The sequence below is a fragment of the Alosa alosa genome, chromosome 7, assembly GCF_017589495.1.
Source record: "Alosa alosa isolate M-15738 ecotype Scorff River chromosome 7, AALO_Geno_1.1, whole genome shotgun sequence".
In the NCBI taxonomy this organism is placed as follows: Eukaryota; Metazoa; Chordata; class Actinopteri; order Clupeiformes; family Clupeidae; genus Alosa; species Alosa alosa.
This window is the reverse complement of record NC_063195.1, coordinates 19,618,501-19,643,563: the sequence shown is the minus strand read 5'-3', so window position 1 is coordinate 19,643,563 and position 25,063 is coordinate 19,618,501. Positions and strand designations below refer to the sequence as shown.

The 25,063-nt window shown below is 41.9% G+C and overlaps 3 protein-coding genes across 4 annotated transcripts in view; 2 read left to right on the top strand and 1 right to left on the bottom strand.

Annotated features, from left to right (window-relative positions):
* Positions 1 to 25,063, bottom strand: part of LOC125298155 (histone H3-like) — a 781,614-nt gene that overhangs the window by 591,630 nt on the left and 164,921 nt on the right. The window lies entirely within an intron of this gene.
* Positions 1,422 to 13,973, top strand: LOC125298133 (ADP-ribosylation factor-binding protein GGA2-like). 2 transcript variants are annotated; one of them, XM_048248836.1, is made up of 13 exons: positions 1,422 to 1,563; positions 2,459 to 2,543; positions 3,056 to 3,131; positions 4,352 to 4,450; positions 4,910 to 5,033; positions 5,397 to 5,497; positions 5,962 to 6,042; positions 7,749 to 7,886; positions 8,895 to 8,976; positions 11,295 to 11,408; positions 11,727 to 11,894; positions 13,287 to 13,349; positions 13,867 to 13,973. In XM_048248836.1, the coding sequence occupies exons 1-12, from the start codon at positions 1,503 to 1,505 to the stop codon at positions 13,334 to 13,336; spliced, it is 1,179 nt and encodes a 392-aa protein (XP_048104793.1). In that variant the 5' UTR covers positions 1,422 to 1,502; the 3' UTR covers positions 13,337 to 13,349; positions 13,867 to 13,973. The 2 variants fall into 2 exon arrangements, with proteins under 2 accessions (XP_048104793.1, XP_048104794.1); XM_048248837.1 differs by lacking the exons at positions 11,295 to 11,408; positions 11,727 to 11,894; positions 13,287 to 13,349; positions 13,867 to 13,973 and adding an exon at positions 11,013 to 11,264.
* LOC125298159 (ADP-ribosylation factor-binding protein GGA3-like) lies at positions 13,896 to 21,651 on the top strand. The gene is made up of 5 exons (XM_048248868.1): positions 13,896 to 14,000; positions 14,171 to 14,314; positions 14,548 to 14,717; positions 19,468 to 19,578; positions 20,986 to 21,651. The coding sequence occupies exons 1-5, from the start codon at positions 13,988 to 13,990 to the stop codon at positions 21,094 to 21,096; spliced, it is 549 nt and encodes a 182-aa protein (XP_048104825.1). The 5' UTR covers positions 13,896 to 13,987; the 3' UTR covers positions 21,097 to 21,651.

Sequence of the window (25,063 nt, the reverse complement as noted above, 5' to 3'; positions counted from 1 at the left end):
ATTGTAAACTATAGATGATCTACAGTACACATGCTTAAATTGTTAACAAACTTTCTGTTGAAACTATATTAACCACAATTTATGGTTGAGTTTAGGTTTAGGGCTTAGGTTTGGTTAAACTTAGGCCATGTCCACTTCACACGAAGACAGTTTTAGTGAAAACAGTAAAGTTGTTTTTATTGTTTTGGCCTTGCTTCCACACGAACATGGCATTTTAAGTTACCAAAACTGATATGTTTATTCCATGTGAACAGCAAAAATGCTGTTGTGCGTTGCCGGAATTCTTCTGTAAACTCCTAGTGCTATAGATAGGGGGAATCCCACGTGAACAACACAAGTTTGAACTTGCAGCACATTTTGTAAATGATGATGTCATGTGTTGAAATCATGTGTTGTCAAATGAAGATGAAGATGTTTTCTTAAGTTGTTTCTGTTTTGTCTATTTGTACGTGTTTTGTTGATTTGCATGTGTTGTCATAACATAAATTGCATGTCGCCACCGTAAAAAAGAGGTCCAACCCAATACTAGCAATGTGTACCTACCAAAGTGGCCAGTGGGTGTACGGTCTATATGTTGCTTTACTTAAATGATTAACTTGAATGTGCTCATTCTTTTCCTCTTGCAGCAAGGACCAAGTGTTGCTGAAATGATGGTATCTTTAGGAAGTGGAGAAACCTGCCAACGTCTGCAAAGAGTGCTGCAACACTGATATGAAGAACACAAGACTTTGTAGAGTTGAAATCTATTCTTTGGTCTCTATATGTATGTTATCTGTCTTATACGTGTGTAAACGAATAAAAAATGATTTTGATAGATATTGGATCTGTTTAATGGAGGCATGCACTGACCCGCTATATTAAAAGATGGGTTATGAGTAGCCCATCGAATGCCATAACCACCAATATGGTCACACGAATCAAGAATCCCCTTACAAAAAATAACTAGTAATACTATACGATTTCTATGGTAGTGTATAACTTCTGTGATGTTCTGTAATTCCTAATATAATGTAATATCCCTACCCTTTACAGTGTTCCTATAGTAGCCTAGAATATAGTATGTCCCAAAATATTAGGACACTACAAAGATTATAATATTTGTCGCCAAAATACCATAGTTATTCTTCGTAAGGGAAGTCACCCCCACGGGGCAATAAATGAATAACTGCGACCAGCCTAAACACACTGCCGCACAACCACACACCTCAGCCGGTCCACTTTTTTGTGCGCAAGTCGAATTCTATTGTCGCTTTGCTGCCAAAACTCTCTGTTAGACTATGGCTTATCAGAAAATCAAATAATTATATGCTGTCGTGTTTGCAGTAGGCTACTGGGCCTTGGCTTAAGAGGATTTAAAAGAGAGAAACAGAAGTAGGTAAATGTGTCGAGGGGGGCGTGAGTGCGTAATTATCTGCGTGACTTCTGAGCCAGCGAAATGTAAGTCACATGTTACCGAGCAAAGCCGAACTGGAAGTCGCTGCTGCTGCGGGCAAAACGGTGGGATGGCAACCCAGACGAACATGGCGACAGGCGAGAGCACCGACACATTAGAAACTTGGTTGAGTATGTCTAAAAGTTTTCAAATATATTTCACCAGACGTGGTTGCCAGTAAATGTGCTTATTGTAGATGTGGTTGAATATAGTGTAGCGAGCGAGCGAGCACGTCAGCTTTGTTATGGTGCTGCTGGACTTGTCTAGTCACTGTCAGCACAGCACAGCACAGCACAGCTGTCAAAGTTGTCACTTATTTTGCCTTTCTGATACGCCTGAATACGCCACTGTAGCGTTTGCTTTTTAAGTTCGTGCATTTTCAATATTTTGCCAAAAAGTTGCTGTTTTGAAAACGATGACAGCCAAATTGTTCCACCTTCCTGGTAGATCGCGTCAATTTTCGTATTCGCTCGTCCTTTATTGTTAGATATGTGAGGTTGTTAAACAAAAGAAACAGTCGAACAGTTTGATCCTATGTGATATAAGTCCTAATGCGTAGGTTATATGGCGTATCTGTTTTTGATGAAAGAAAAAAAAAAAACAGGAAGCGTTGTGCGAGTTGTCATGTGCTCGTCAAAAGTTTTGAATTCCTCGCTCAGAGAGTTGCGAGTGCAGATAGATAGGCTACGCTGTGGTTTGTGAGTGTGACACTCAACAACCGTCGCTTTATTACTCGACCAGCTGCGTGACTGTCATTCATGGTCATGACACCTAAATGGTTCCCCGCATAATCTTGAGAGCAGGAAGGGAAACATGAACGCTTGGCAGTGACAATGATATGCCATGGCCCAATTTGTTTTAAAATAGTAGGAAATGGCGTAGGCTAAAGTTATTTTCAAACGTTAATGAAAGTAACGTGTTCGTCTTGATAAACTCAAATGAGGCAATCTCTCCCCCCCCCCCCCCTCCCTTCATGTCTGCCTGGCCTAACAAACACACAAACTAACATTTCACTCTTTCCCTTAGATAAAGTGACAGACCCAAGTAATACAACAGACAGGTGGGACTGCATTCAAGGGTTCTATGAGCAGGTCAACAGAGAACCAGATGGGTTAGTAGGCCGCATGGCACCACATTATAGTTGTCAAGTCTAGTGCACTTTTATCCCTATCCACATTATCATTAGTTCTGGGCTAGTTCTGTTGTCTTGTCTGTGGATAGTTTGTCAGTTTGTATCATATTTGACTGATCTAATAAGGATTGCTTTTTTCTTTCTTGCAAAGTTTGTTTTTTCTCCCTTAATAAAGTGTGCACATGTATGCGTCTGTGGTTCAGTTAGGCTATGCAGAGAGCAGTATGTTTAGTTACACACTGTGATGCCTTTCCTTTGTTATACACAGACAAGATGAGCTGTTTGAACTGGTTGTGGGATATTGGCGATTGTGGTCATGCTTACTGTTTTGCAGTACATCTCATCATCCACCACACCACTTCAAACACACACACACACACACACACACACACTCTCACACACATACACACACACACACACCTTGTATCACAGTCCTTATAACGTTGCATGAGGTGGTCATTTTGGTTCTCCTTCCTCCTACTCTGCCTCAGGCCTCAGGTTGCCACTCGCCTTCTGGCCCATAAGATCCAGTCTCCGCAGGAAAAGGAGGCACTGCAGGCACTTACAGTAAGATTGCACTCATGCCCTCGTCTGCCAAAAAAAAGACTACAATTCCCAGAATTCTTTGCTTCTGTCTCATTACTGAATTACCCACACGGTTCATCTATGACACTTGTGCCTGTGTCTAATCTCTTGTCTAATCTTTAGCATCGGCTCTTTCAAGATTAGACACTAAGAAGTTTATCATTGCTGTATTTCAAAGCTAGTTGACTGCTGAAGAGCGTCCACATGTTTATTTAACAAGTGTCAGCTGAACTCCCCCATGACAAGTGACTCATTACATACCTTTGGCAGAACGCTAACCCACCAGTCTAAGCTCCAGCAGTGAAAACTAATGTCCAGAGTTATAATGTAATGAAAGTCACAGTGTAGGCTATGGTGTGCTAGTCTGAGGTAAGTTTTCTCTCCGGCCAGATTCACTCAGGCCAACCTCGTGACTCTTGTCTCCATACCTAGTTATCCTCAGTGTTACTGACTGCTTCTCTAACAGGAGTGTTTAGTTGTGATTCCATTCAACTTGTTCCAAATGAGAAATTAATTTGCTGTAGATTGGGATGGATCGATTAGCCTTGAGGTAGAATGCCACCAAGGCTGATGGAAACATGTTTCATGGAATGAAATCTTTTTTTTTTTTAAGTATATTTTTTGGGCTTTTTATGCCTTTAAATAAAGGACCACGGGGTGGGAATCGAACCCGGGTCGCCGGCGTACAATGCAGGTGCCCCAGCCAGTTGCGCCACAGCTGGGGCCCATTGAATGAAATCTCATTTTTTTTGAGATGTTAATGTGTTTTTAAAAGTTGTCCTGACAACCTGACTTGGTTTTGAACTCACAGCTGTTTTCACTTCCTCCTCTCTTGATTAGGAGAAGGTGCATTTTTAATCAGCATAACAATGTTATGTATATGTATTTATGTATGTGTAAGTCATTATATGAATTGTATGGAAATCCACTTCAGAGGAGTCTTGTCGAAGTCTTTGGAGACACATTTCTATTTTATTTATTATTAATGTTTTTACACATTTATCTAAAAACACAACAAACAAACACATATTGTAACTTTTGGCATCATAATCTTCTTTTAACGTCTACTGTCTTTTGATGTGTTATATGCATTTCAGTTCTTATTCTGCTGTTTATTTCATTGAAAAGCTTCTGGAGTCCTGCATGAACTGCTGTGGGAAGTGATATCTAGTTCTAATTGGTCTGTTTGTTCCATTCAAAAGCTACTGGAGGCCTGCATGAACTACTGTGGGAAGAGATTCCAGAGTGAGGCTGCGAAGTTTCGATTTCTGAACGAACTCATCAAAGTTCTCTCACCAAAGGTAGCGCTTCAAAGGACTGTACAGATTGATGAATTGATTTGAGGGGAGGTGTGTGTGTGTGTGTGTGTGTGTGTGTGTGCTGGGGGGTGGAGGTGGATTGATAGTGGATGAAAAATGAATGAATAGCACCCATATGTGTACCTTTTTCCTTCATCTGGTTGAGGTTGTAGTATACACACAGCCTTTATATAATCTCCCTCTCATATATTGCTATCCTCTAATCTAAAGGAGTGAACACTGACCTGATACGCTAAACTTTGCAGACTGATTGATGGATGGATGAATGGGTGGATGAACTGAAGAATACGATACATATCTGCACCTTTTCTATTCTATTCCATTAGAATAGGCCTTTTCTATTGCCTATTCTATTCTAAGACGTACAAATTAAATACAGAGATGCCCACGTACAAATTAAATACAGAGATGCCCACCCACCCTCTCTCTGTCCCCTCCCAGTACCTGGGATCGTACAGCCCAGAGGCCGTGAAGCAGAGGGTGACCGAGGTTCTCTACAGCTGGACTACATGGCTGAAGGACGAGGCCAAGGTCCAGGAGGCCTACCGCATGCTCAAGAAACAAGGCAAGGCCTACTACTCTTCACTCCTCCCTGTTACAAGGATTACTTGTGTGTTGTTGTGTCATTGAGTGCTCAAAAAATAAGGCAACTGCACTGCACTGTACTGGTCTGCGTGTGTCCGTTGTAGCTGTTGTGATAGGTAATCTCGTTTTATTCTAGGTTGCCTGGCAACAGGGACAACCGATGAAAACTGGTCCATTCGGCTAACTCTGTCTTATTTACAGTAATCAGTTGATTAATGAGCATTGTCCCTGTCAAATAAACAAACAAATATATTAAGTCCTACTACACTCCTCCTCTCTCCTCCCAGTTCATTAGAGATTTATTTAGTTTTACACATTTTATTCTCTTCTTATGTGACCTTAGGGGTGATCAAGAAAGACCCCAAGCTACCTGCTACCATAGTAATGCCACCGCCAACACAAAGACCGGAAGGTTCTCTCTTTGACGACGAAGACAAATCTAAGGTGGGTGTCCAGTATATGTTACATATGTGAGAAGTGCCTCATGTTTGTGTAACAAGTGTTTATACTATGAGTCTGCATATCGTGTTGAAATGAAAATAGCAGCGTCAACCAACCTCTAATATGAAACTGGTATGCCTTGTCTTGTCCTGCAACAAGTCTTATCAACTATCTATGTAAGAAAGGATGCTCTACAGTAGCACGTGATGTTTTGAAAAGTGGTTTGGTTGCTTGATAATAATGATAATAATCATAATACATTTTATTGGTTTTGCACTTTACATTTCATAAGATATCTCAAAGTGCGGCAGGTTGAAAAGTAAAACAGCCAAATAAAAATGTGGATTTAAAACATGACCATATAAAAAAAACATCTAAAAGGGAGACACCAAAGGTTTTGCTAAAAAGAAATGGTTTTAGTCCTTTTTTTAAAACTGTGATAATACTTGAATGGTTTTCTCCCGCAGCTGTTGGCACGGTTACTGAAGAGCAATAAAGCAGAGGATCTGCAGACTGCCAATCGCCTGATCAAGAACACCATCAAAGAGGTAATACTGGAAGACTACTCACATACTACATACAAACTACAGACAGTGGAATCCATGAAGAGCTCCAGATATATGTTATCTTTACCAGGGCAGGGGATACACTGTGTCTGTGTGTGTCTGTGTGTGTCTGTGTGTCTGTGTGTCTGTGTGTGTGTATCCCCTCCAGTTAAGACATGTCTGTACACAGACTTTGTAATGTAGTTTGTGGTTTGTAAACATGCTATAAGCACTGGCCATAGTAGCGTTCATGGCTAGTGGCTAGTGAAGGACTAACCTTGGCCAATGTAGTCTGTGTAACAGTTGAAAGGAAACATTGAGCAGAGAAACCATTTCTAGTGCTGAAGAGACCTATATATTCTAGCACTTTCCACGGGAGTAGGTTACTTCCCACTTATTGTGTGAAAATGAGAACAAGTGCTGGTGTTAAGCCAGTTCCTCAGTGCAGTTGCAGGGCATTAAGAACATACTCCGGCCTCTTCTTAAAAACAAACATTTCACCTCAGTTTCAGGCCAAGAGGAGCATGCATACTTCTCTCCAAGAGATGCATTTTATAAGCTGCTTTTGTTTTTTGAAAAGGAAACTTTGTATAGTCTCCCAGTATGGCCATCTATGAGTTACTGTATGCATATGTTACATGCATACATTATATTATGCATATGTTACATGCATTACATTATGTAACTAAACAGTAAAATGTTTAAAGTGTGTGTTAAGTATACACTCAGGAATGAGTAGGTTTTTGTCAGCATATTCAGTTACAGAGCTCATGAACATGCCCCCAGTGTGTAGCACTGTAGCTGCCTGGCAGGTCTAGCTGTTGACTGCAGCGACTCGAGCTAGGTAGCACCGTACACAGTGACCTCGAGAAACAGAACTACTGTATGTGAAAAATTGCCAGAATTCTCCTTTAGGTTTACTGGCTTATTTATTTATTTTTTTAATAAACATTTTAACTTAAATTTGTTAGCTACCATGAACACACTGGTAAATGAAGCAGATTACTTTAGCAATTTGTATTCAAAGAGTCAAAGGCAGCTACTAACAATAATTTTCAGCAGTCATGCTTGTAGAAATGCCAAACATAACAAACAAAAACAGTATGACCAGTTTTGTGTGTGTGTGTGTGTGTGTGTGTGTGTGTGTGTGTGTGTGTGTGTGTGTGTGTCGTGCGCGCGTGCACACATAAGTATGAGAATTTTAGAGAGAGAGAGTGCATTTTGTATTTTGTTTCATGGTTTCCCAGCTAGTTTTGTCTTATCTGTATGCACAATTGTGTTGTGTACTGTTGCGTTGCGTTATCACAGAGTTTAATCAGCTGCAGCTTCTTATCCTGCACTAATATCTGAGACCACACACACACACACACATACACACACACACACACACATAGTTCCACACAAGGCTTACAGGAGGGCCCTTGGCAGGGGGAGAGTGCAGACCACTGACTACATTATTGCCATAACTTATGTAGCATGACGTCAAACTTGTTGCTTGTGTTGGTCCTCAGTCTCTCTCTCTCTCTCTCTCTCTCTCTCTCTCTCTCTCTCTCTCTCTCTCTCTCTGTTCTTTGTACACTCTGTTCCACATCTCTTAACTTCATCCTGTTTGTTTCTCATATTTCTCTCTATCTTACACTATCTCTCTTTTTTTCATCCTCTCCCACTTACTCACACACACACACTCACACACACACACACACTAACAGGAGCAGGAGAAGGTGGAGCGGGTGAGCCGACGCATCAGCACGCTGGAGGAGGTGGAGAAAAGCACGGCCCAGCTCAGAGAGCTGCTGGAGCAGCACAGGAGCAGCAGCGCACACATGCCAGCCACGCCCCACATGAAGGTACAGAGAGAAGAGAGAGAGAGAGAGAGGGGGAGGGAGAGGAGGGGAGAGAGAGAGAGAGAGAAGGGGGGGGGGGAGAGAGGGGGAAAGAGAGAGAGAGATAGGGGAGAGAGAGAGAGGGGGGGAGAGGGAGGGAGAGACAGAGAGACTCTGTTAGTGAGTGAGACTGTTTGGGGGATGTGGTGGGGGATTGAGCAATTTATCTGAGTGTTTGCACTCAGGCAGAGGGGCTGGGCAGGCAACACTCAACACGAGTTTGTATCAGGGTTCCCGCGGGGTCTTAAAAAGTCTTTAAAAAGCCTAAAATTCAGAACTTTAAATTTAAGGCCTTAAAACGTCTTAAAAACGGCCAGATTTACATTCCGAGGTCTTAAAATTAATTTAGTCAGGTCTAAAAAAATATTTTACCATCGTTCATTTCCAAAAAACGCTGGCCGCAGAAAGTTATTACAAAGTAGTAAAAAAGTATTGAGTCGTAGCTTGCAAATCAGAGCTCTAGCATCTTTGTTACAATTGTAACAAAACCAGCAGAATGCTGCCCTCAAAACATTGGTTCACCCTGTCGCCATCAGCGCAGCCATTGGTTGTGTTGAATGCACTGCTTTGTCTGTCATAATATAAAGCCCGCCCCAAAATCAGCGCATGTCGCGGCATGGTCCTCTAATTGCCTAATCCAGTGTTTGTGTGCAGTCTTGGCTCTATAGAGGGGAATGAAGTCACTTCGGCTCAGCCTTATACTATTCCATCCAGTCAACACTTACAGTAGATCCAGGAGAGTTTGAGCTTGATTGGCTATAGAGGGAAATGAAGGAACTTTGGCTCAGCCTTATACTACAGTATTCCATCCAGGCAACACTTACAGTTGCTTCAGGAGAGTTTGAGCTTGATTGGCTATTGAGCTCAACTATGCACAACATTTGTGGCAAGATTGAGCACAAACCTTTAAGTGGTGACGTTGCCCTTTGTGTTGCATGCTGGGTAATGGAATGTCTGTCTCCTGTCTGTCAGACTGTTTATGAACGCTGTGACAAGCTCAGACCCAACCTCTTCCGTCTGGCCAGCGACACTGTGGACGACGACGAGGCCTTAGGTAGGTACAATATGACACACACACATACACACACTCACACACACACTCACACACTCATACACACATCCACATACACACACACAAACACACACTCACACACACTGGAGAGGGGGAGGGGTACCAACAGATATACCAACAGTCACACAGGCAAACAGGCACACATTTTCACAACCACAAACACACACAATCTCACATCAAACACACACACACACACACACATATGCACAGGAGCACAGACACATATACAGCAGAGAAACAGTCAAACACACACACACACACACACACATACACACACACACACACACACCACACGCGCACACACACACACATACAAGAAAGAGAGGGAGAGAGACCAACAGATATACCAATAGATAAACAAGCACACACACATGTTCACACCCACAAACCCTCTCTCTCTCTCTCTCTCTCTCTCTCTCTCTCTCTCTCTCTCTCTCTCTCTCTCTCTCTCTCTCTCTCACACAGACACACAGATGTAGTGTGGAGATCGCAGATGTACAAACATACAGCAGAAGAACAGTCAAGCACAGTCAAACATGCACATACACACACAGATATACAAATGTGATACCTTACAACCCACGATCACAGAGGACATAGTTGTCATCAAACATGCGCACACACACACACACACATTCAAATGTTATACCTTACAACCCACGATCACAGAGGGCATAGTTCCATACAGGTCGGAACACACTAATAAACAAACCTCCATACTGATACAGTACATATGTAGCATGACGAGACAAGGCCCCCCTGGGTTCAAGTGAATCATTATTAGTCAGAGTAGCCATTCACAATGGCATTAATGAGGAGGTCGGTGGAAATCTAACTCTCGTAGTAGCATAATACCTCTCAGTGACCGCACCGGAAACAGTAGACTCATTTCAATACTCTGTTCAGTTTTATAGATAGGAGTGTGCGTCGGTGGTGCAGTAAGTGGCTGTTGTTGTCATGAAAGAGCAATGCTTGGGGACTTGGGAATGAGCATCATGACATGGGGCCATGGTGAAGAGACAACATTTACCAGCATTAATATACACCCTACTGTACATACTGAACAGACTGTACAACGGCCTGTTCAGATGACTTTGTTGAAGCACTATAAGCCCTTTGCTATTCACACTCACTGAGCACTTTATAAAGGACACACTGTATTAATATTAGGTAGGGTGTTTGCTTTATAAGGGACACTCTGTACTAATATTAGGTAGGGTGTTTCAAAACAGCCTCAGTTTCAAAACAGCCTCAGTTCCTCGTGGCTTGGATTCCATAAGATGTTGCCAATATTCCTTTGAGTGTCTGGTCCATGTTGACGTGATTGCGTCTTGCAAGCCCGGTAGATTTGTCAGCTGCACATTCATGTTGCAAGTCTCTGGTCCTGCCACAGTGGTGGTCTTCTTCTGTTGTCATTTGTCATCTGTCCGCCTCACTGTGGTGAGCAGAAGAGCATCTCTGTTGAACACTGTGTGTGTGTTTGTGTGTGTGTGTGTGTGTGTGTGTGTGTGTGTGTGTGTGTGCGTGTGCGTGCGTGCATTTCTGCTCACCACAATAATACAGAGTGGTTATCTGAGTTAGCCTTTCTGTCAGCTCAAACCAGTCTGGACATTCTCCATTGACCTGACGTTGGCCTTCGTTGTCCTTCGCCTGTCGTTGACTCAGCATCAACAAGACGTTTCCATGCAGCTCACTTATGTCTTTTTTTTGTTGTTGTTGCGCCGTTCTGAGTCAATTCTAGAGACTGATGCCTGTGAAAATCTCAGGAGATCAGCAGTTACAGAAATACTCTATCCAGCCCATCAACCATCAGGCTCAGCACCAACAATCATGCCATGGTCAAAATCACTGAGATCACATTTCACATTCCTCAGTCTGATGATTGATGTGAATGTTAACTGTATCGGCACAATTTTGGATCGCTCAATAGGTGCATGCAATATTTCAATAGAAGACAATATTCAGAAAAACATGCTGCCATGTAAACCACATTTTCTGATTGCCTTCACCCAAATAAGGTCATCGCTGGAATCAGCAATAATTGAATTAAGACATGTGGAGTATTCCGACATTATTGAGGTGCGTTGTCTGCATGTGTACACCTTAATCATAATACAATGTTCTAAAGATTTTCGGAACAGAAGCTTTAACAGAATCAACTGTCTTTGCTAGTAATAATCGGACTATGCCGTGTTCTCAATAAGGCCAGTAATCTGAATAAAGTCCATGCAAACATAGTTAATGCTTATACTGTCTACAATGTGTTTTTGATATATTATTGTGGTTTACCTGTATTTCAGCTTTAATTCTGAAGGCCAACGACAAGCTAACTTCTGTGGTTAACCTCTTCAAAGAGACGGTAGAAAAACAGGAAGTGAACTGCAATGGAGGCACGGGACCGTCTGTTGAGACAGGTGCACTAAGTCATGTCATTCAAACATTCAGTCAGTCTGTGCAATACACCATCATCAACAGATCATTATTTACATACAGAACAGAGTAAAATGTATATCTACAATATATATATATATATACACAAAATAATACATAATAAAATGTTATTCAAAGTATATACAAAATTACCTTTGATGTCAATAACGTGTGTATATATATATATATGTACTAATGTGGAAGAAATAACTTTGTTAAGACAGATGCATGAGCTAATCGTTATTAATTATTATAGACAAATTAGTTCATTAGTGCCATTAACTGATTTAAGGCCTTTATAGTTTCAGAGCCTGCCAGCCCAATCAGGAGTTACCATCTTATTGATTTCTGTGCTTTTGATGCGTCACAACCAAATTCATCAGCGTCGCCGGCTGACGCTTCTCCTAATCACGGAGCTTCAGAGGACTCCAATGCCCTCCTGCTTTTTGATGATGACATGGTGTCTCTGGGTATTCCCTGCCTCCTTATATGATTTCTCATAGGTTCATTGCTGTGCATTCTCCACACAATGGAGAAAATGCACATTAAAGGTACACTATGCAGAGTCAGGTACTTTTTGGCAAGTGTAAAGTTCCCTCCTAGATTTCGTGATATATTTGTGTTTTACTCTGCCATTGTAAATAGTGTACTTCTCGTGACTTGTTCCCCCTGTACACACTGAAAATGCTTTCGTTGTGGAGGTGAATGATTAGCAACTGGCAAAAACTCCAAAGAGCTATATCTACTGACAATGTAATGTTTCTCATTTCTCAAGAGATGATTCTCGCTACAGCAGCAGTTCCCAAACTTTTTTTCCCACGGACCACCTTTTACATCCTGACTCGGCTCGCATACCCCCACCATCCGACACATAATAACGTAACACATTCTATTGACGCATTCCAGGCATAATGTTTAATTAGCCACCCTACATGATAACAAATGACAAAATCAAAATGTTCAACTGGTCTGTGAGCTCTCACGCTAAAACATGAAGTGTGAGAAAACATTAGACTGGTTAGATAAATCCACGTGAAGCTTAGGCCTATATGCCTCATCATACTTTTGTTTTCTTTGCACAGTCTTTTCTGTCTCGTCTGTCATCCCCCTGCGCTCCGGAGCAAACCTCCGCCTTCATCATTCTGCCCCCATCCCATCGTTACCTGTCTCCTGCTCTGTTTCTCTTGCTTCTCCTCTTCGATCGCTTTGATTAGGCCTTTTGGACAGTGTTCCTCTTTAGCCAGTTTTCCACGTTTGCGTAGCCTTCTACCTATCTATACTTCCACTAACGAGCCATATATTCTGTCTGCCCGCAGGAAATCACGTGCATTGTGGGTAGCTTATTTTTTAATGAACATAGCCTACTATAGAGTTTACAAATGATTTCCTTTAATTTCACGTTTCCATATCATTATAACCTGATTCGAAATGATGTATTATTTATTAATTAATTAGATTATTAATTGATTAATAATTTTTAACACCTTTCCGACATTGCCCTGTTTATCTCGCGTACCCCCTAGTGGCAGCTCGCGTACCACTGGTGGTACCAGTTTGGGAATCCCTGTGCTACAGCATACTATGCTGTTTGGCTATGCTAGGTGAACGATTCCCCTTTTACAAGTTCAAATCAAACTGGCTTCGTAAAGGTTATATTAAGGTGAAACTCTTGCATAGTGTACCTTTAACCACGCTGTGATCATTAGAAAATCAGTCAGAGTTGTGATCAACGATTAAGAGAATGCACTCAAAAAAGAGAGTTTGTGTGTGTATTTATATGTTCTCTGCATTAATCAGTGGAGCGCTTTGTAGCTTCATTGTGCCAATGCAGAAACACTAACCTCCACGTCCGTCTCTTTCAGGGGTTGCAAGCCCTTCCCCTCCCGATGAGTCCCTCCAGGTCCTACTTTGAAGAGCTCATCGAGGTATGGTGTGCCCACTTGCTGGCTTCATGTTGTTACTTCTTGTGAACTAGTTGAAGACATGAATTAAATTACAATAGCAAGTTGAGTACTGGAGCACCGTCACTACAGTTGAGTATGCACGCTGACTGCCATACCAACGGGCGTTGCGGTCAAGCTGCAGGATTAGTGCCCCGGAGACCTGGGTTCAAGACCGGGAGGGGTCACTGCTCTCTCTCCTCGCTACAAACAGTTACAATTACATTAATACAATTTCATTAGTAACCTTGAGTTTGAAAAAGAGGCTATATAAATATGTTGTTGTTTCACAGATATTCAGTGAGGTATGTAATCATAATCATAGAAAAAAATGGGAAAGGAAAAAGGGTTGGAAATTGTTCACTATTCAGTACACAACAACAATTTAAGGAATGGATGAATCACTAGTAGTTCAGTCTGGGACTGTTTACAATCCTTGTTGGTGATATTCAGTGTGAGGGGAGCATTATGATACGACTTGCACTGTGATTTTCTGTTTCAGCTGGAGGATATCGTCAGCACCCCAGAGCGACCAGCCAACGACACTGGACTTCAGCAAAGGTCTAACGGAACAGGTCCCCTCCTCATTCCGAAGGGTTGTGGAGTAGACTCCGTATCCCAGAATGGGTCCTCAGGGTAGGTATTCCTGGAATATGTAGTTTTTATCATCGAAAGAGCTCAGTTATCGGTTGTGTTTGATTTGACAGTCAAGTGGTCATTGACAGTCAATTGGTCATTGGTTGTTGGACATTTACCCTTAATATATGTAATATATATATATATTATTGTATTACATATTAGGGCAGCTGTCCAACTCAGACCTGCACTGGGTAACCTGGGTAACCAAAATCAACCCTCTGTGATGTCACAGTCTCCCTCAAAGAATATCCTTCCTCCACTGGACAAGTCGCTGACGGACATCTTTGTGTCTTTAGATTCTGTGAAACCAAGTGAGTCCAATAAAGGCACAATGTGCATGCATGTAGGAATGCAATAAATTGGATGGATGGATGGATGAATGAATGCATGAATGAACGAATGAATGAATGCATGAATGAACGAATGAATGAATGAATGGATGAATGAATGAATTAATTAATTAACGAATGAACGTACGAATGAATGAATGAATGAATGAATATTGCCATACTTTGTGCACCTCACCTCTGCCTCTCCTGTGTAGGCCGGCTGGAGCCAATCACGGTGTACGACCGCTGGGGGGTCCATGTGTGCCTGCACTTCTGCCGCGACAGCCCCCCAACACGCCCGGACATCGCCGTGGTCATCGTCTCCACGGTGAACACGTCAGCACTGCCCATATCAGACGTCCAGTTCCAGGTTGCCGTCCCAAAGGTACCAGCCGACGTTAACGTACTTGTGATTATTAAGTGCCCTTATTTACTTCTACTTTCTATTCTCTATTACACATACATACAGTACTTCACATCATTATATCTACACACACATACTACATTTCATTTACTGTATGTATAACAAAGAATTATTTTTATCCTGCATATTTAGTTCACTACTGATCTGCCTTTATTTAGTAATTTCATACATGCATACATCATCATATATTTATTATGTTACATTAGATCTGATTCATCACTTTAGATCTTTATCATCAAACATAAAATCTAGTAAAGGAACAGCTCTCTCTCTCTCTATCTCTCTCTTTCTCTCTCTGTGTGTGTGTGTGTGTGTGTCTGAAAATCATTCATCAATGACTATGTTTCTTCCCTGTGCCTATCCATCGTGTGTATGTGTGTCTGACTCATGTGCGATCAACTACCATTGTGAGTCAGCCTGGTTTGGTCTGGCTGTCGTCCCATACTGATGACTCATCATGTCATTGTCACAATGAGTAGTGGTGGGACGGCCCCTCTTTCTCACCTCCTAAAACCAGTGGTTACTTAGAGGCAGTGGTGTAGTCTAGTTAGCTGTAGTGGGTATACTGTGATGTACACTGTAGTCTAGTTAGCTGTAGTGGGTAAACTGTGATCAACCCCAAATGTTTATACGTATCCTTGCCTATTTTAAGTGGGTATACTGAGATGGTGGGTATACTGCTTTTTAAGCTGGGTACTGGAGTCTGCATTTTACCTCCTGCCACCTCAGCACTTTTCTGGCCGCTTTTTAGACCAGACTAGTGGGTGGCACCTCATTTTCTGACCCTTGCGAAGACCAGACTAGTGGTGGCACCTCCTTTCCTGACCGCACTAAGACCAGACTAATTGAATTTGGCACCTCCTTATCCGAGTGGAAGCTACACCCACTGGAGTCAGGCAGCTGCTATTTCTTACCTCCTTTTTCTGCAACCCGCACTAAGACCAGACTAGTGGTGGCACCTCCTTTTCTGACCGCACTAATTTTCCTGGCCCACTAAGACCAGACTAGTGGTGGCACCTCCTTTCTGACCGCATCAAGACCAGACTAGTGGTGGCACTCCTCCTTTCTGACCAGACCAGACTAGGGTGGCACCTCCTTTTTCTGACCCTTGCGAGACCAGACTAGTGGGTGGCACCTCCTTTTCTGACTGCACTAAGACCAGACTAGTGGTGGCACCTCCTTTTCTGACTGCACTAAGACCAGACTGAGTGGTGGCACCTCCTTTTCTGACCGCACTAAGACCAGACTAGTGGTGGCACCTCCTTTTCTGACCGCACTAAGACCAGACTAGTGGTGGCACCTCCTTTTCTGACCGCACTAAGACCAGACTAGTGGTGGCACCTCCTTTTCTGACCGCACTAAGACCAGACTAGTGGTGGCACCTCCTTTTCTGACCGCACTAAGACCAGACTAGTGGTGGCACCTCCTTTTCTGACCGCACTAAGACCAGACTAGTGGTGGCACCTCCTTTTCTGACCGCACTAAGACCAGACTAGTGGTGGCACCTCCTTTTCTGACCGCACTAAGACCAGACTAGTGGTGGCACCTCCTTTTCTGACCGCACTAAGACCAGACTAGTGGTGGCACCTCCTTTTCTGACCGCACTAAGACCAGACTAGTGGTGGCACCTCCTTTTCTGACCGCACTAAGACCAGACTAGTGGTGGCACCTCCTTTTCTGACCGCACTAAGACCAGACTAGTGGTGGCACCTCCTTTTCTGACCGCACTAAGACCAGACTAGTGGTGGCACCTCCTTTTCTGACCGCACTAAGACCAGACTAGTGGTGGCACCTCCTTTTCTGACGCACTAAGACCAGACTAGTGGTGGCACCTCCTTTTCTGGACCGCGACTAATTTTCTGACCGCATTTAAGACCAGACTAGTGGTGGCACCTCCTTTTCTGACCGCACTAAGACTCAGACTAGTGGTGGCACCTCCTTTTCTGACCGCCGACGAAGACCAGACTAGTGGTGGCACCTCCTTTTCTGGACCGCACTAAGACCAGACTAGTGGTGGCACCTCCTTTTCTGACTGCACTAAGACCAGACTAGTGGTGGCAGACGGCTGCTCCCTTTCACCTCCTTTACCAGCTCTTGTTCTGACAGGGCTGAAACCGACACTCTTGTCTTGCGTTAATGACTCATGATAATCATAGTGGTTAATGATTTTGACAAAGTGCTTTGGTTTCTATTGCAGTTTTATTTAGTGTGAGGAATTGGTGGTTTTGACAGATTTTCGCATTGTTTTTGTCATAATTGCAATAATTTTTGTTTTTGTGTAAAAGTGTATTTTTGTGCATTTGTGCAGCATGATGGTTATCTGCTGTGAATTGCAGGTGCATTTTGGACCTTGGTGTGCTTTATACGTGTTTTTCACGTTATTGTTTTTGAGTAGTCATCATAGTTCAGCTTCCTCATATTCTGTGGCAGCCATTTGATTCTCTCCTTCATGCAGTAACAGCGTCTTTATCTTGATTCATATACAACTTCCTCATTTCACTAAATCACTCGTCTTTCTTCGTCAGTTTACTCCGTAGCCAAACTTAGTCTCCACTCTCCAACGCCTTTCATTTTTGTGGCACTGAGGTGATGCACTAAGGCTTTCTTGGCACCTGTGCTTTCTGGCAAATGTGCATCGTATGTACAGTACAAACAGACTGCACATGTATGAAAGCACATTTTGCCAGCCACAGGAGAGCTGTCAGCAATCTGCACAAGTTACGTTAGAGGGCGGGAACATGCGTCATTTACCTGATGAAGTGAACACTTCCGCCTCACATGACATGGCACAGTGTGCTAATTAATTACGCTTTCTTCGTACATCTTCCTCTCAGTGGTACAGACAATGGAACCATTTCCCTCTTTCCTCTCTCTATTACACTCCACAGTTCTCATCCCAGTTGCCTGTGACTACAATTTATATAAACTGTGTTTATGAATGAATGAATGGATGAATGAATGAATTAATTAATTAATTAACGAATGAACGTGGAATGAATGACCGAATGAATGAATGAATATTGCCATACTTTGTGCACCTCACCTCTGCCTCTCCTGTGTAGGCGGCTGGAGCCAATCCAATCACGTGTAATGCGACCGCTGGGGGTCCATGTGTGCCTGCACTTCTGCCGACAGCCCCCCCAACACGCCGGACATCCATGCCAGGTCATCGTCTCCACGGTGAACACGCCAGCACTGCCCATATCAGGCGTCCAGTTCCAGGTTGCCGTCCCAAAGGTACCAGCCCGGCGTTAACGTATTTGTGATTATTAAGTGCCCTTATTTACTTCTACTTTCTATTCTCTATTACACATACATACAGTACTTCACATCATTATATCTACACACACATACTACATTTCATTTACTGTATGTATAACAAAGAATTATTTTTATCTGCCTTTATTTAGTAATTTCATACATGCATACATCATCATATATTTATTATGTTACATTAGATCTGATTCATCACTTTAGATCTTTATCATCAAACATAAAATCTAGTAAAGGAACAGCTCTCTCTCTCTCTATCTCTCTCTTTCTCTCTCTGTGTGTGTGTGTGTGTGTGTGTGTCTGAAAATCATTCATCAATGACTATGTTTCTTCCCTGTGCCTATCCATCGTGTGTATGTGTGTCTGATGACTCATGTGCCATCAACTACCATTGTGAGTCAGCCTGGTTTACTGAGTCTGGCTGTCGTCCCATACTGATGACTCATCATGTCATTGTCACAATGAGTAGTGGTGGGACGGCCCCTCTTTCTCACCTCCTAAAACCAGTGGTTACTTAGAGGGGAATATTAAACATTTAGTTTTTTGACATTTAGGCAAAATTTGGAAGTTGTATAGGCTATACTGCGTGTTGCCTTTGCATTACTGCATATACTTACATGGCCATACAATAACATTTTGCAGTAAGTGTAGCAAGTGATCATAATCACTCAGTTTTTATATTAATTGAGGAGGTACTTACTACAATGTTAGTGAAGATATGCTGCTTGATGCCTTAATAATTGCACAACTCTAATTTATAAACATTTATGTAAAAATGGAACAAAATCAATCGGGTATTCTTGTAGACTTTCAAGCAATATTGCATTGCTGCACACCAAAACCTAACCTTTGACACCTTTGCACACTGCTGCTTATATTTGTCAACGTATATGTTCATTACTTTTTTGTAAAATCTGACTGACTATTTTGAATATGATACTTTCACTGGCATTTAATATTGTGAGACTTTTATCATGATAGACACCTAATGTGTGTGTGAGTGTGAATGGAGTGTGCCTTTTTAGAAGAAAGTCCAGGGCCTTTTTTTAGTCCCAGTCTGTCCGTGTACACACACACACACAGCCTATTAGAGTAAGGGCAAGTGAAACCAAGGCAGAATGCAGTAATGGCAAGTGAAATCAAGGCAGTAAGGGCAGAACCACTGCCTTGGTTTCAGAAAGGGCAGAACCACTGCCTTGGTTTCACTCTACTTTTCTATACAAACTGCAAACTAAAAATGTAAATTTAGCAGATCATGAACTTCTTATTTGTGCAAATTCTTTTTTTTTTTTAAAAAGTGCAGATACTGCTCTTAGCCTTTGCAGGGCAGTATAATTGAACAAATGAATACGCCATTTGAGATATTGTTTGTAACAAGACAGGATTTTGACACGTCAAGCTTATTGACTGTTCTCTCTCTTTCTCTCTTCTGTTCCAGAGTATGGTGGTGAAGTTACAGCCGGCCACAGGGAAGGATCTTCCCCCATACAACCCTCTGCTGCCCCCTGCCTCCATCTCTCAGATCCTGCTGCTGGCCAACCCTCAGAGGGTAAAACGGCCACTACACACCAACACCCAAAACACCCTACGGCCTGTCCTCCTGAAAGAACGTGCTGTGCTCATCTGTGCGCATTTGTCGCACGGTCACAACTCACAATTGTTGGGAGGCACACAACGCCCCCACATACCACGTTGATAATGCAATTCTCTTCACGCGCAGGGTGCACGGGACACAGGCGCAGGACTATATAAGCCCTATCAGTCTAGTCTAGTAGTGTGTGTGTGTGTGTGTATATATATATATATATATATATATATATATATATATATATATATGGAGAGAGAGAGAGAGAGAGAGAGAGAGAGAGAGAAATGAGATGGGTAGCCTGATAAGGTCAGACAATTACAATATGCATTATTTATTGTTACCTAAGGTCTCCTCCGCATTGCAGCTTGAATGTTATTCCTCATAACTTCCTCATAAAGGCATCTTCTAAATTAATAAATGCTATATAAATGTAAAAGTTACAATTAACTGATATTTAGCAGACACTTTTATCCCAAAGCAACACGGACTCGCAATGGCAGGAAACAAACCTGTGTTGCGCAATATTATAAGTTTGTGATGTTCTCTCTTCTCCATCCGCTATGTTTGTGTGAGCCAGATGTATATTGCAATATGTTGATGGTAATTTTGATACCATAGATTTAATAGAGACCCAGTCAGACCAATAGTATGACAAATCAGGAACAGAGTTTATTTACAATGATGCACATCAAGGGAGAGACAGCATGACTTCACCTAAAGATCCATCAGCTGCTCTAACTAGACAAGGAAATAGTTAGGGTTTAAGTATCCTTCCAGGCTGACAGGAGATGGCGTTGGTCATCCCATCTCACGTGGACTACACTGAATCAGACCCTACTGCCTGGCAATCTGGGCAGCCATAGCTACTGAGAACAGAACAGTGAAACACTGCAAAGTCATAATATTCCTGCTTATCTCTAAACACAGTCACACACAGATATACACAGGGACAGTACAGATATCATCATTACATAGAATCATACTTTTAGTATCAAAGTGACCCACTAATGAGAAATGCAGAACATTAAACCACATATTGGAATATTGGACATAATGCAGAACATTAAACCATATACTGGAATATTGGACATAATGTTCTAATCCACTTTCTCTCAATGTGTTTGTGCAGTTTCCAGCTGGTCTTATTGAGCTATGATTTAAAGTACAGTTTATGGCTTTAAATTCATCTCATTTAGCCAGTTATACATTATGCATCCTGTACACAGATAGTGTTAAGGGGGAATTCCTCTTTAAAGGCATTGCTTTATATACTAGACACCTGATGTTAAGTTGTTACATATTTTATGTAATAAGTTTATTACAACATACTGAAGAACTGATGTTACATTTTTGTGCATGTCTCTGTAGTCTCCGGTACGCCTTAGGCACAAACTGACCCTCAAACATGGTGACGAGATGATCAACGAGCTGGGCGAGATAGACCACTTCCCTGAGTGGTACTCCTGGACCAGGTCTTGACCACCACCACTGCGGCAAGGGAGAGCAGGTGACTGAGGGGCACTGCTTGGGACAGCCAGGGGAACAGACTCCGGAACATGACTCCGATAACAGAATGAATGTTGCAGGCAAGGCAAACGCAATGTGTGCATGTGTGTGTGGAGAAGGGGGTATGGAATGGTAGTATTAGAAATTATTTTGTCCGAAGGAAAGAAGATTAATACCAAGTGTGTGTGTGTGCGTTTGTGTGTGTGTAAAGGAAATTCACTGCCTTTAATGTGGTGGTTGTGTGAAGCCATAGAGATTTAACGCCAAACACCAAAAAAATGTGTGTTAGTTTATTGTTGCTGTGCATTATCGACAATCTCACTGTGCCAAGCCATTTTTAAAAAATAGTTTCTGCATTTTCCAGACAGGACAGCGGTACCAGCCTTTGATTTTGCAAACCAATGTTTTTATTCAAGAGTTTTTTTTTTTTAACATGGCTGACATCTTTGCACTGCAGTTGTTCTATTTATTTAGCCAAGGTTGTGTTTTGATGTAACTGCTGTCACTAAAGTTGTTTTTGTTGCTAAATTGATTTAGACATAGTGTGTTTTTTGGGTTGTTGTATCTTGGCAGATTATTACTTAGTCTTATGCACTGGTATCCAGAGAAACAAATTAAAGACATCTATGAGAAGTCCTATTGTAACATCACTTTGTGCAGTGGTCTAGACAGTGGTATGCCAATTGCATGGAGTTTTTTAAAGGTGCACTAAGTAATTGTGTTGCCAAAACATAAAAATGCTTCTGGATTTACAATAATGATGAAGAAACAGGTATGCACACATATTTTTTTAAACATGTATTTCAAGAAGTTTTTCCATATTTCACTAAGTACCAAAACACTTACTGCACCTTTAATGCATATCTGTGTAGACCACTTATACACAGAGATAAAAAAAAAATCCCTGTTGATGGACACCTACTGATTATGAAACCATGACTGCCCAATAACTGAACCTGTACAACCTGTACAGTCGGAATGAGACGCCCCCAACTGTTCATCTGATGGAACAGTCACTGCCAGGATACCGTCAGATAGGTACACTTCTGTTTTAGTTTATACTGAGTCAATTGTTGTTGAAATTGCCTTATTGGACGCAAAATTGCTGTTGGCTGTTTTCAATATGAACATTATCAGTTACTATTTGTCAAGGTTACGAAACAAGGTATTAATAATATAATGTAAATTATCCTTTTTTACTATGTCTGTGCTAAATAAATGTGTTTCTTCTAAAGAAATCCACTTGTTATTCAATCACTATTGAAGGGCCAAGCCCTTGTTCTTGTGTACCCTTCCACTGCACAGACCTTCACATGCTTTACATCATATAACTAAAAATAAAATAATTTAAACTGATTATGTGCAACAGTAAATGTTGTAGACAAGATGTGCATCATTATACATTTGATATCCTTTGTTGTCCTTTACCAGACATAGATTACAAAGCTGAAGGATGCCCAATTTATTTAGTTTATTTCTTGTGGTCTCTGTATATTGCTGCTGCTGACAGAACAACACTGTGGACATGTTTGTCATTGTATTAGGTTGGTTAAGAAAGGGTTTCCATTGTTCATACTGGTGGTAAACCACTGAAACAGTTTGAAATAACCACATTAACATTGAGAGGTGACTGCAAGAGAAATGGTCTTGATCACAAACGTTATGAGCACCCGGGAAAGTTTAAAGGTAAAACCTGTGGCTTTCCACTGTCACCTAATCTGAAACATAAATAATAATAATTTTAAAAAATGTGACTATCTGTATGAACTAAGTGGAAATCCATCTGGTTTTATTTGCAAGTGAGTTGGGATTGCAACTGAAACAAGACTTGCCTTAGATCTGTGAAGACTGGCGGTTGCCAAAATCCTTATTCTGATCTGTGAAATCCTGATCCTCAGGGCCTGGTGTAACTGCAAGTCACAGGTCTCATGCCAGTGTGTACTATGGACACTGCATTTATGAGACCAATTTCACACCATTTTATCTCAATTACAATGCAGCAATACTGCAATACAACAAATGTGGTACTGTATGTTAATACAACAAGGACATATTACAGCAGTTGCCAAATAGTTCTGAGGGAACATCATCATCGCAGGTTTCAGGGTTCTCCCTGACCCACCTAACCTGTCTGTGCTTGTACCTGTCTGTACTTACCAGATCACCTGTGTCAGGTCAGGTGTGCCAAGTGAATCCAGAGCAGGACTTGAGCCATGCAGTGGTTGTGGCCACCTGGTGGGACTTCTCCTTTTAAGAACATCTGATCAACTGTGGGGGTCTGAAAGTTCAAGTGTCTGAGGGTCTTGTGTGTCATTAAGTGCATTTCTATCCAAGCTGTTTGAATATGTTACGCTCTTTTGGCTGCAGCATATGCAAGTGTGCGTTTACATCCACTGTCATACACATTCGAACTGGCCACTCTCCTTATCAAATGAGAGACGACAATGGGATCAGTAAACAACTATGGGTGCAAAACATAAGGTCATCAGAGCTGCTTTAACAGACACAGCCAATAAGACTGCAACAAAACACGGGGTCATCAGAGCAACTTCAACAGACACAGCCAATAAGACTGCAACAAAACATGAGGTCATCAGAGCTGCTTTAACAGACACAGCCAATAAGAATGCAAATCAATGTAAATAAACCAATTTTATAAACCAATCAAAATTGTATTTAGACTCCATGCGAATCAGGAGTTAAAATACCCTCCTCCAGCCAATCATTTTTTTTTTTTTTCCAATTGAGATTGTAGATGTAAAATTTGATGCTAATTTGAAGTGTCTCCCCACTCAAGATTTCCTGTTTTATTCCTATTTGCGTTGAGAAGTTTGTTTGGAAACCCAGCTATTATTTGAGACACTGATTTTCTATCTTTTTTTATCAGATGAGAGAAAGTGAAAACAAAACAACCACTGCGACAGTAAATTAATCGGATAAGAACCCTCTCTCTCATACGCCTTTTAAGGGTCAGTACCCTACTTCAGCGGTCTCTGAACAGGAGCTTTGGATCAAGTCATTTTATTAGTATAATATCGCCCTTGTTTGACGAATAAAATACAGGACGTTATACACAGGGAACAAACACTGGGCACCATAAGTGCCGACAAATCAAAACTCAGACTGGGAAACAAGACGGGGAGGCGGGAGGGTGACAGGAACCCTCCAAATCCCACAATGCATTGCTTCAGAACGGCCTGTGAGGCCAGATGGGAGCGTCCTTCACTCCTTGCGTTGGGAGGAGTGTCTTTATGTGTTTTCTTTTTGCTTTCCTTTCCGACAAAAATGGAAGAAAATAAAAGTGTGTGTGTTTGTCCCGTTGCAGGAGTGTTTAGTCCAATATCAGTCTTTAGTCCTGTAGTCTGAATATACACACTATAAACACACACTCACACATTCTTTCTCATACACACACACTCACACACATATATATTGTATATAGACACATACACATACATACTGTACATTCACAGTCATACGTACATAAACACACTCACACACAAACACACACACACATACAGAGAAACACACACACACACACACACACACACATACACACACAACTGTGTGTGCCAGTGGTTCAAGTGCAGGGATTGTTAGTTTGATACAGTTTTTTGCATGCGTGATTGGGCGCGTCAGTGTTACATGTCCCAAGTGCTACAAAAGCCATGGTCCAGGTCAGGTTCCTCTGTGGTGCCGTACAGACCTCTGGCAGTGGTCGATATACAGATGCTGAGTGAAGACTTTTCTCCTACTGCGAGCCAGAACCTCTTCCTCTTGAACCCCTTCCTTTGTTTCTGAATTGAGTTGCTTTGATGCCCTACTTCTTCTGAATTGAGTTGCTTTGATGCCCCTTCTTCTGTCTCTCCTCCTGTCTTTTCATCCACCCTTCTTTTTTAATTCTCTATCTACTGATTCTTTCTTTCTTTTCCTATCCCGC

Coding starts and splice junctions, on each gene's coding strand:
- LOC125298159 (XM_048248868.1), top strand. Junction 14,315..14,547: donor TTTAGATTCTGTGAAACCAA/GTGAGTCCAATA, acceptor TCTCCTGTGTAG/GCCGGCTGGAGCCAATCACG. Junction 14,718..19,467: donor TCCAGGTTGCCGTCCCAAAG/GTACCAGCCGAC, acceptor CTTCTGTTCCAG/AGTATGGTGGTGAAGTTACA.
- LOC125298133 (XM_048248836.1), top strand. CDS start 1,503: ATGGCAACCCAGACGAACATGGCGACAGGCGAGAGCACCGACACATTA. Junction 4,451..4,909: donor TCAAAGTTCTCTCACCAAAG/GTAGCGCTTCAA, acceptor GTCCCCTCCCAG/TACCTGGGATCGTACAGCCC. Junction 11,895..13,286: donor TGATGACATGGTGTCTCTGG/GTATTCCCTGCC, acceptor CGTCTCTTTCAG/GGGTTGCAAGCCCTTCCCCT.